The 12,004-nt window shown below is 39.2% G+C and overlaps 1 protein-coding gene across 2 annotated transcripts in view; it reads right to left on the bottom strand.

Annotated features, from left to right (window-relative positions):
- Window positions 1-1,561: 1,561 nt before the first annotated feature.
- The window catches only part of adgrd1 (adhesion G protein-coupled receptor D1), a 30,005-nt gene continuing 19,562 nt past the window's right edge, over window positions 1,562-12,004 (bottom strand). For both annotated transcript variants that reach the window (XM_040154194.1, XM_040154195.1), the window contains 12 exons: window positions 10,026-10,099; window positions 9,323-9,446; window positions 6,829-6,932; window positions 6,508-6,619; window positions 6,150-6,303; window positions 4,941-5,007; window positions 4,650-4,716; window positions 4,396-4,487; window positions 4,159-4,285; window positions 4,023-4,064; window positions 3,636-3,728; window positions 1,562-3,540 (listed from right to left, as the gene is read on the bottom strand). In XM_040154194.1, the coding sequence (XP_040010128.1) occupies window positions 3,445-3,540; window positions 3,636-3,728; window positions 4,023-4,064; window positions 4,159-4,285; window positions 4,396-4,487; window positions 4,650-4,716; window positions 4,941-5,007; window positions 6,150-6,303; window positions 6,508-6,619; window positions 6,829-6,932; window positions 9,323-9,446; window positions 10,026-10,099 (1,152 nt within the window). In that variant the 3' untranslated portion in view covers window positions 1,562-3,444. The remainder of the gene's footprint in view (window positions 3,541-3,635; window positions 3,729-4,022; window positions 4,065-4,158; window positions 4,286-4,395; window positions 4,488-4,649; window positions 4,717-4,940; window positions 5,008-6,149; window positions 6,304-6,507; window positions 6,620-6,828; window positions 6,933-9,322; window positions 9,447-10,025; window positions 10,100-12,004) is intronic.

The raw sequence follows: 12,004 nt of genomic DNA, 5'->3' as shown, positions 1-12,004 counted from the left end.
TTATTGCCAATGTTGGCTTCAAGAGGAAAAAAAAAACAGACTACAGAGAAAGAATAATCTATGACATCATTCTTACCACTGCTGATTGTGGAGCAGAGGTTCTTGAGATCAGGGTTGTCCATTGAGTTTCATCTTTTGCATGGAACTGGACTGCAGGGACCTTGAGGTCTGGTTCAGCCATCTATACCTAAGTAAAAATAAATTCAAAATACAACAGAGTAAGTAAAATAAATAACCAGAGTGATAGTAAGATTTGCAGTACATTTAATGTTTCCATTATCTTAACTTTGTCTGGCATTAAAGAAAAAAAACACATTGAATATAGGTCAGTTAAATAAATAACCTATGAACTATTAAATCTGTGAAATGTGAAAAACAACGGACAACAACAGAGGTAATAGGATGCAAAATGTGAGTTTATAAGGTAATATTGTACAATAAATGAATATCTTTCTATGTATATCCGCCTGGCCTATAGTAGGCAACTTTCTTTGCAAATCAGATGCTAATAATTAACCTTTTCTCCCATATAATGGGAATGGAAGTAAGTCATGTGAGCATTTCCTCCATTAACTGCTGTTTTTTTCAATCCCCAGCTCCTCCCATCTACATGAACCCCACTTAATCCTAGGCTAGTAATCCCACCAATGTATTCTTAGTCTGTCTGGGTAGAGGTGCACAACGGATGCCTCTACAGGTTTAAGGTATCCCAACTGGCTCCCATCAACATGAAGAAACACTGGTACTTTATGTGATCTCTCCGGGATAGGCAGGTGCCCTTTTTCCTTACTCACACACACGGCCATGGTTGAAACTTGGCTGTGACTGGCCAGTGAGCCCAGTCACGGAACATGCATGTAGCACGGTCTCACGTGCACCCCTAATAACAGGCACACCGGGTTTTGTCAGGGGTGTGGGGTGCCATTACTCTCTGATTTGTTGAGTGAGTATCTCGATGGCATCAGCTGGAAGGAAGACCAGGCTGCAGCGCACAAAAAATCAACTGGCTTGACAGTACAATGTATGAAACTGCCAATCAGATTTTTTTACTTATTAACTATCTGCCGTTGCAGACAGTTCCAGCCCACTTTATCCCCTGGCCATCAGGACACCATCAAATTAAGTGTTTGTCCACTCAAGATTTCTGTAGGCTGTTTAGACCCAGTTCTCTGTACTGACAGGGCATTTTAGGCATTTATGGCAGTTGGGGCCTACAGTCTCATAATCCATCAGTTCCTTAAATAACAGAAACAACCGTATCATAGACACCTACCACTTCATTGTTTGTTTTAAGAATTCATCGGTGTTGTTCAATCCACTTCAATCTTGTTTGCATAATGCAGGATGTCTCCATATCAGTCACCTTGAAAGTAACTTTCAGGTTATTGTATTCTGCATAGTCATCCTTACCAAAACTGGATAAGATTGATTTACAGTTAGACACACAAGTATCCACCAAATTACATAAGTCATACCAACCAATACAAATCTGAGCATGATGGTAAAACATCATGTAATAAACGACACTGATTTCTTGTCATAAACGTTTTTTAATAAAGATAATTGGAAACACAAACCACAGTACCATAAGACAACAGTCATTGAAGGCCATATACAAGCTTCGAAATACTGAAGTATTTAACTTTAAATCTGACATGAAAAGTGAGCGCAGAGTGACTTACAGTAAATCCTGTTTTAGAAAACTTAATGTTGGTACAGTGTAAGATCAGAGACATTTTAAAACATGCCATCTCCCTCCATTCTCACAGTATCTTAAGAAAAAAAAAGAGCAACAACCCTTATAAAGCCCCTCTGTTGTAGAAAATATTTCATATTTTATTGTAAAAAAAATGAATGAAAATGTAAAAGAAATTAGCAACAGAAAAGGCTAAAGACCCCATAAAACTTCACAGAATTGTGTCCAAAACACAACCAGTATTCACTATACCTCGAAAAGCATAACATACTGCAGCTTACTAAGATGTGAGGTACTGCAAATATACCAGTCAGTTAATTTCAGGAGAGGAAACACACACATGACCACAAAATTTAACATTAGAACATACTGATTGTTGAGCTGTGACACTTTGAAGGAGACATGATGAAAGTACTCAGAATCAAAAAATAAATAAATACATTATATCAGAATTACATAGGGTCTAATTCACTGCTACTTCATCCATTGTTATTATGCAGTTACTGTGTTGTGCTGTCCCCAAAATTGGATTAAAGCTGCATGAAGCAGGTGAATCTTGGAGAAGTTCATCCAGGTAAAAATGAGCAGTTTCTCCTTTGTGTTGATGAACACTGTTAACAGCTGGTGAAGCCATTATGTCATTGTCTTTAAGGAATAATAAACAGTAAATGCTATATTTAAGGACATTATACTTATTTCCCTGGTCTTTTTTTGTCCAAAGTTATGTATTTGTACCCAACCATACCCTGAAAACACTTATCATCTCAAATATTAACATGTTACATTTTTTGCAGGTAAATTGAAGCAGATGTAATTGCACTATTTTACTGTGGGAGACAAACTGCGTGTCAAAACATATCAGTGTGATTTAAAAGAATAGATTGACATTTTAGAAAAACAGGCTTATTTACTTTCCTGCCGAGAGTTACATGAAAACATCACTACTGCTCCTCATGTCTGTACGCTAAATATGAAGCTACTGCCATCATCAGATTACATTAGCTTAGCTTGGCACAAATCATGGAAACAGGGAAACAGCTAGTCTGGCACAAAACTGTAAAACCACAATATGTTGTTTTTACACTTTGCTTTTTGTACAGCATAAACAAAGGCGATATTACACATTAATTACTGAGCTTTAGAGGTGCTGGTAGATCTTGTTACCTTCGGACAGTGCCGGACTAGCTGTTCCCAGTCTTTGTGCTAAGCTAAGTGAACTTGCTGTTGGCGGTAGCTTCATATTTACCATACAGACATGACAAGTGGTGTCAGTCTTCACATGTAACTCTCAGCAAGAGAACAAGTAAGTGAATTTATGAAATGAACTATTCCCTTAAATGAACTCTGGCCAACCAGTAAATCAACTGCAATATACAGATGGACCAGGCAACAGACAAATCGAGACGCTCCACTACACAGGGCCTCATTGCCCTGAACTACACTCATGGATCTTAAGACTTTCTGTCACTTCTGACCTTCTCCAAAGAAACCTATGCTCTTGGTTTTGGGAACACAATACGTTTTTATGAGAAATAATTGGGCACAGTCCGTAGAGCCTGTTTGTCTTTAAATGTGAAGCTGTTATTCAACTACACGACACCTCATTTGGCATCTCTTTCTCTTTAGTGGATGAGTATCCAATTTATTACATGACATAGTGGGAGAATACTCTGGCCAGTGTTTGTCTTTCTACACTAGTGAGCTTCAGATTGCTCTCCTGCCACAGACAGAAATGGTGATCTGTGGTTCTACACGGCGGAAAGGTCGATGCGATTGGCTGAGTTGGTGCTTTTGTCCCATGTGTTCATCTTGGTGGGAGTCACACCCTCCTTGTTTCCATTCATCTAGATTAGAAGATTGGAAGGAGACAGTTAGACTCAGGCAGTCAAGAGCTATTTTGGTTGTTTTTTTTTAGTTAACCTTTAACTGCAGCACTCACAATGTCAGAGTTGAAGGGCTTCACATTGATGTTTCGGATGGAGCTGCTGGTGAGAGACCACACCTTGGTTTTGTGTTTGAAAGCAGCCCTGACCTACAAAAAGAAGTAAAGCCATAACAGATAATGATGAAAAATGCCAATCCAATTTTTGAACCACACAAGGCATGTACAAATACACTCATTTTACAATAACACTTTAAACAAGAAAATGGGATCGCAAGTGAGAACAACATCCCTTTGCCACTACTTAGAGTTGAGAATAGTTTAGATCCTATAGCCAGATTCAATTCTGGTGTTGGGTGTGTGAACAGTTTTGTCCTGAAGGGACATGAAAAATCGAAGATGAACTATCATTAAAACACATATTCAACATATTTAGCACCATACCTCAGAGTTGAGAAGACAGTGAAATAAGAAAACAAAGAACCCCTAAAGAAAAGGAAAAATGTAGATTTTAGGGGGGAAATTCACAAATGACTGCTGTTAATTTAGAGGAGAAATGATCCTGTAGTGCAAGACTTACCTGTAATGAGTTGAACACAGCAAAGATATATAGGAATGGCAAAGAGTTTGTGTTGAAAGCAAGAACACCAAAGATCCAGGAAATGCCGAGTATTGGCAGGAGCACAGCTACTGCCTTTGCAGTCAGCCTTGAAACAAAGCAAAAGAAAACCATTTTTATATCATTAGCTTTTAATAAAAGAACAATAGTTAATAATTAAAAGAGCATTGGTCTTCTCATGAAAACAAATAAACTCACTTGACTGCATTGGCATCTCCATGAACCTTGTAATTCTCTCCGCTGATTCGAGATATGATCCTGGTCACAGATATCAGAATGCCTATGTTCACCTGGAAAGGTTAAATACATTTAAGATTTGAATAGAGTAAAAGCTTACAGTGAATACAGATTCAATTGTGGATCAAATTAGGCACAAATGACAAATGCTAAAAAAAAACAACAACATGACAAGTGCTAATTGCTAATTCTGCTAATTTTTACAAGTTCCTCACCACAATGACAAACAGAGCCGGTGCCACAAATGCCCAGATGGCTCCATTCTTTATTGACAGCCAACAGCTGAGAAAGCAAGGACAGGTGCCAGAGTAAAAAAGAAAAAAAAATTACATTGTGATCCAGTCCAAGCAAAAAAATGGAATGACATATTTCGTAAATGTTAACCTAAAGGCAATTTCTGTCCACAGTTGATGTCATTCTTACACAACGCCACCAAGCTTTAATGGAATAAAATGAATTCCATATAATTCCTACAATTTTGTTTGCTAAGTTCAGGTCATACTTACTTGTCAACCTCGCCATAACTGCCCAGAGCTGACGTAATAGATACCACGCATATCACCAATGGAGAGCCTGATAACAAACAGAAAACAAACACACGTCTTACACATTCACTAATGTCACACATGTCCACTCTCATGTCCACACTCTCATTTTCTTAGATCAACAGGACTGGAATCAAAAAGGTGATTTAGGAATCATGTCAAAACAACCTGGCACGCCCTAAAAGGTGTTGACCAAGGCCACAGATGTACAGGTCATGACAGATTTAGGCCAAATAGTGATTACAAATAAATTCATATGGTACATTTGGTCATCCAAACATATGCCTCATTGTGACGCTTCTTATTTTGTCCAACATGGTAAACTCCACCCATAGTAGCACCTGTCTTTGCATATACTTTTAAACCCAGTGGTGGTTTTATTTATCTGCTGTGCTGCTAATTGCTTATTTCCATGAAAATAACTTTTTTTGTTCTACTGCCTTGGTCTTTTGACTTGCCAAGCCCAAAGGTTTATAGCATGCTATACTACAAGGAAACTTTTACTTTGGGGGAGGAAATTAAAGATAAAGTACTCAACAGCCTTTATCACAGCTAATAGCAGCAGCAATTCATTATAAAATGAGTATTTACTTTTTATGTATAACAGCTATACTTCTAACTGTCAGACTAGTCTCCAGCACGTAATTTGCAGTTGGCCACAGAAAATGAAAAATTACTCTGGCCAGAAGAAAGGAAGTAATAAAAAGGGATCGTTTTTTCACTAATGGGTTCAGCATGTGAAGGAGAGACTATGCATTCCCCAGCAGCCAAAGACAGTATACGTATGTCTCAGGTTCTTTTTATCTGTCCATCAACTCTGGTTCACTGAGATCAGGGGAGGCAGTTGTTATGCTGGAATGTAACTCAAAGCAGACTCAGACCCCGAAGCAGGGTCATAGCTATTTACTTGCCACGAATAATATTTGACCAGAAAGGTGAATTAAAAAAATACTGAAATCTTATTTACAGCAATGACCTGGCATAAGATAGAGGCAAAACACTGGGTCAAATTAGGGGCAATAAAATAAAATGGCAAACTGTATTCTTGAAACAACAAAAAAAGAAAACGCAAATCACACAAAATAATCCCACACTTACAAAAGTAAGGCTGGTATCGTTGTTATGGTTTTCATCTGATTGTTGTAATTAATCACTACTTAGCAGACCTACCCCAGCCAATGCCATAGTAGTAGAAGTGTTTGCTGCCCTCAGAGCCGAACACCTTGACCACCATACTGTAGAGGTGGAGGCCCTCCACCAGCATCCAGGCAAAAGCACTCAGAAAGAAGAAGTGTAGCAGGACAGCCATTACCTTACAAGGCAGCTGGGACAGGGGACAAAATCAGGCTTTTACCATTAAAACATTCTCTTTTTCATTATTATTTGTGTATGCTTTAATATTAAAAAACACTCTTCTTATTGCCATCTACCTTTTTTCTTTTCCTCTGTTCTGTTTTTCTTTTCCACCGGTGCTTTGTATTTTCTTTTTTTCAATTACTTTTAGAGTTATTAGTTACTGTGCACCTACCGTGCCCGGGTCAAAGCGAGCGCTGATGAGCAGTAAGATCTCAGCCACCAGGATGGCAAAGGACAGGTTGGCATGGATGTGGTAACGTTGGTTACGGATGGTACTCACTGACCTGCAGAGAAAGAGAAGGACAACATCACATTATCTATAATACCTTAGGAACAAAAACACTTGCTATATGAAAAATAAAAGCTGTATGTTTTGAATACAGATGTACATTACATGTTATTGAAACAACAGTAGATTTATGAAATAAAATATATAGTATATATTTAAAAAAGTAAATACAGTTTATGTGTAACTCTGATTGCTGATACTCACGACAGGACTGCAAAGGTGACAAGAGTGATCGCAAGACAGAAGATGGAAATTGAGCAGCCAACATAACCAATGGTTGATAGTGCCACCCGGTGGCCAGTAGTGAGCTGTGTGTAGAGACACACACCATCAACAATGGACAAGACCACATGTAACAACATTATTTTGTCTGCATGGTGGGTTGGTATATTGTGCCACTAAAGCACATATGAATCTAGTTTAACCTGTTTCATTCAGCCTGTATCATGAGCCAAGAAATTCAAAGGGGCCCTGTATAGTTTATGATGATGAACACAATACTGACTCTCATTATCATTTCTCAGACATCTCCTCTAAAGGACTGGCAAGACTATCTGACTGTCATAAAGCTTTAGCAAAATGGCTAAAGCCCCCCAGGGTTAAAAATAAAACACTGAGGTTAGAATCAAATCACTTTTTTGCAATAGTAAGAATTCATAAATACCCGTTTTTAAATACACATTTTATATACTGTCAAATACCTTTTTTTTTTTTTAAATATTCATTGTCCAAGAGGCTAAAGAGTGACAGCAATAAATGTGTTCCTCCATTTGCACACATCTATTGCATATGGACTAGTGTATTGATGCTGTTTTGGAGTTCAGGCTATTTTAAGGGTTTGGTTTTGATTCTCCATTAACTGTCTTCACATGTGCCTTTTCATTATGAGGGCAGAGGAGTCTCAGTCTTCCTGAAAAGGGATATGTGGGATTTTCCCTTGCAGCTGAGGGATAAGGCACCCCACTAATTAAAGACTGGCTAAGGGAAAATATAGCATCAAATAGACTTCTGCTGCCTAAAAACAGCACTGGCCCACTCAGCTGCAATGAGACGTCCTCTATTTAAAGAAGCCATCGTGGATGCTGACCATACTCCCATGGCACGTATTCTTGGATAACAAAGATTTAGACTGTGGTGGCTATGTACACAGGACTGGCATTGCAACTGGCTCTACATGCAGATATTGTAAGTGTAAAATACTGTGCAGGATAGAGTAGAGAAAAGAATGAATGTTATCCCAGATGCTTTAAAGGACAGTATTTGGAGGATGGTTTGAAGGGACAGTTTCCAAGTTTCCATCAAGGACGACTGCGGCCTGTGAGGAATGGACCCCTGACCTGTGCAGCGACCCAAAAGAACCACACTTAATCATGGTTGTCCAAAGTACTTCTGTATAAAACCACCAGTGAAACCGACATTGTGACTGTGTAGGTCTGCTTTGCTTACAACTGACCTACAGGGAGGAACAATAAACTGTCCAAAGGCTGCAGTGGGGGCTCCTGGTTGGTTGCTTACTGTGTGGTAAACCACTGCTTCCTGTCCAATTATGCTCCTACGAATTTACTTATGTAACAAAGACACATAGGGAGGGACACACTTTTGAATATGGCTAGCGGAGAGGGATAAACTGTCCTTTAAAGAGTAGTTGGAAATTTACTGTTTTAGTGAAAATTTCCCAACAAGAGATTGAAGGAAAAGCACTGCGGTGAAAATCATCAATAAGCCTTTTTCACAGCAGACATTTCAACCTGCCACAGAAGGAAAAGGATTGGTGTAACTAAAAACATTAACAATAGATTCATTCTATTCAAGTGTCTCAGTGAGCTACAGAATATACCAGGACCATGGATCATTATAAGAACTGGATACTGGACTCAAAGACCTGTGCTCATTCTCTTGAATGAAAATTGCTCCCACTGACTCCTCCTATACATTCCCACTCGGCCCATAGACTTTAAATAGGGATGACATTTTGCACATAATAATGCTTTTCAAGGCTCCGGAAAGGTTTACAAATATAAAAACTCCATGGATAAAAAAAAATCATAATAAAATGAACAATAACTGATCTTGTTTACGGTTCAAGGCATTATGCCAGCAGCTTTGCAAATGTCTCTTTCATAAAGATGGTCTATGGGGAAAATGCTTTTTGGTCCACAGTACCATGAGCAACCACTGGGACACAGCAAGTCTGAGCCTCCAGCTCTCAATACAGCGATGGCGAGGACCCTGAAACTGAAGCAGCTAATTGGAACGCAGCCATCTTGTACTTTTCCTTCTCTGACATGTCAAAATGTCTTTTGTTAAAAAGCCTGGTTTGAATCGTAGCAGCTAAATGCTCCACTGCGGTCACCAGCCGGTCGCTAACTCTGTCTGTCTGCCATTTGGTGATGGGCTGTTAGCGTACAGTGGTTCTATCAGAGCTTTTTCACTGAAAACAGCTGCATGCAGTGGCTGGAGATGAGGTTGATGAAAACAGTGACAGTGACCAAAACATTAAAGTTGTGGGGTGTAAATCCAAAACAATATTCTGAAAGAAGCTAAAGCACTCCAAAGGGCTGAGGGGAACTGCAGAATTGAGCGATAATACTTTGTGGTTTCATCATTACGAGCAACCCATTTCACATTACACATAGTCATTGGAAGCAGTTATTAATATAAAAATATTAATTAGAGCAGTGTAGCCAAAATGTTGTACCTTTAAGGGCACCACTTGCATAAGGATGGCAAAGTTGGTGAGGTGGTTGCACAGACACACAGAGTATGTCATGTTTCCATCTGAGCGGACACAACCTTCGTTGGACCATACTCCCTCCTTGGAACTGAAAAAAAGGACACTTCAGAATTATTCAAAGAGAAAATACATTCGGAAATATATTAACATACTGATGCTAGCATGAGGAACAAATACAGTATATAGAGAAAAATAGACAGGGTTTTTATAGGAACACAGTTGGCAGGGATCACTCAACATGATCCACTGTGGGAGGCACCGAGAAATTTCTTTGCTGAATTTACCAGGGAAATCTGACAGAACAATCTAATAATTCACATTTTTCTTGAGTTTCATGGCAAAGAGGAGTTAGGAGGGGAAGCCTTTGAATCCAACTAAAACACACTCCCTTTTAAAATGATTTATGCTTTCTAAATAATGTTTTGGCTCCCTTTATCAGATCACCATATTTTTACAGAGTGCTGTTGCTGAAACAGCAACACATGTAACACTGGATGTTTTTGATTTGAATGAGAAAAGGAAAATACACCTTTTCCAAATCATTGATCATTTCTTATGATTTACAAGACTTAAGCAAAGAGTCAACAATCAAGATAAAATCTCTTTGGCTCTACATCTGAATAAATAATTGAAACCCCCTGAATTTAAATCATAAACACAAACCCACCTGTAGTCCACGAAGGCACAATAGAGGAAGACTTTATTGCTCTGATTTAGTAGTTGGTCTTGCTGTTCTTTAGTCTGAAAAAGAAAAGTCAAATAAAAGTGTGATCTTTAATTCCAACAAAGTATGAAAGTAAGTGATATAGAAAAACATTTGATTTTTGGCTGTACTGGAGCATTAAATGACATGGTTTGTTGTCCCAAAACTAATAACAACCTGTTTGGAAAATGTATTTTGATCCAGAAGACGGCATGGAATATTTCAGACAGCAATTAGCTGCCTGGCTTTTTCTTTTCCATCCATACGCTCAACAACAGCATCAGACCATGATAGATCAGCAAAAAATAAAAGTTAAAAAAAAATACTGTATAGTTACTGTACTGTACCTAAAGAGAGGTTAACTGGTGCATTATTTTTGCCTGTGATACAAAATGTAAAAAATTATTCACTGGTGCTTAAATTCCAGCAAACGAAGACTTCTACTAAAGAGATCTGAGATCATAGTCAGGGAAAGACAAGACGCAGATCGACACTTTGCAAAGGTGATTATTACGCTGAGTGAAAATCCCTACTGCCTTTAAGAATCTTATTTAATTATAAATCACTTTTTCCATGTCATTCCTTAATATGAGATTTGGAGTCTCAAGGGACAGTGAGCTAATGGCTACAATGCAAGAATGCAGTAATTGGCTTGGCCCTGGTTTCAGGTCAAACCACTACCATCCTCAATATGTCATCTGAAGAAAACAACATGTCCATTGGCTGGTTGGGTGTATACTGAGAGACTCCACACCTCTTCTCATTCCCTGAGCCTTGACTCTAAGACTGAATAAGTGTATGATTAGATGGACTGTGTCTGCAATTTTTCCTTCTGGAAAAAGTGAGCGAGAGTGAAACTGACAGTCAGGCTGTCTGTTTCCTGGCCCATAGGCTCAGTGATTCATATTACAAAGCGTAGCACAATACGTTGACTTCATAGTGTAACCAAATCACTGCTCTCATTTTGTCTGTTTTGCACATGCAACTCTTTAGTCATCATGTATTGTGACCCTCAAGATTAATACAATAGATAGATATTCATCTGGCCAATTAGAGCAGGCAGGACAATGGCTCCAAGAGCCATGAGAGCGCAGTAAATGCACCCCGTCATCACGAGTCGGCAGCCAGCTTTGAGGAGCTGCAAGCAACCCTGTGGGTTCACTGGCCCCCTGTGGGCTTTAATAATTCACATTTTTTATTCAGTTTTAAATGAAAGCAAATGGAGGAGAGACAAACTGTAATTGGCAACAAGATTGTAAGTCTTTCTTTACAGTGTCATATTTGCTCTCTACATTTGCTGGACCTTAAATGTCCCTGTGCAATGAAGGAAGACTCATTAGCCATACTAAGCACAAAATGTAAACCCTAGCTCATGGGAAACAATCCATGATCATCAATACATGATATGTACCAAACACAAGCTAGAAAGATATATTTACTAACAGACCATCACACATATAAGGAGGATTGTTTGGCCTTGCTTCCTCTCCAATAACTGTTTGTGGTATATCCAACATGTGTTTTTTAGTCGATATCTGAGGAGGGCTGCGGGAACCTGAAAGTCACTGGCGAGTGTTAAAATACACTTGGAGATCTGGCCCAGGTTTGCGAACAAGCCGTGGCCCCCCCACCTCCTGGTGCCCTGAGGCCACAGCATCTATACCAGCCAAGACTGCAGCTGGCGCTCCAACTCTTTATTAGCAACAGAAGGCCAGCAAACGCCGCCTTGGAAATCACTTTGAGCCTTGTAAGGAGAATAGACGCAGAGAGGAAGAAGAGAGAGTGAATGCTGGAGAAAGGAGAGCAATGCAGAGTGACAGGCTGATAATGGAGAAGAGTCTGAGAGAGAGAGAGAGGCTGATAAATCATAGATAGTCACGGTGTTTCTGGTGCTTCTACTATGTCTGACTGGGTGCAGCTGTGAACCGCAGCTTCATCTAGAG

Source organism: Xiphias gladius, chromosome 19 (assembly GCF_016859285.1).
Source record: "Xiphias gladius isolate SHS-SW01 ecotype Sanya breed wild chromosome 19, ASM1685928v1, whole genome shotgun sequence".
In the NCBI taxonomy this organism is placed as follows: domain Eukaryota; kingdom Metazoa; phylum Chordata; class Actinopteri; order Istiophoriformes; family Xiphiidae; genus Xiphias; species Xiphias gladius.
Note: the sequence above shows the minus strand (reverse complement) of the source record. Positions and strands in the feature narration are given on the sequence as shown.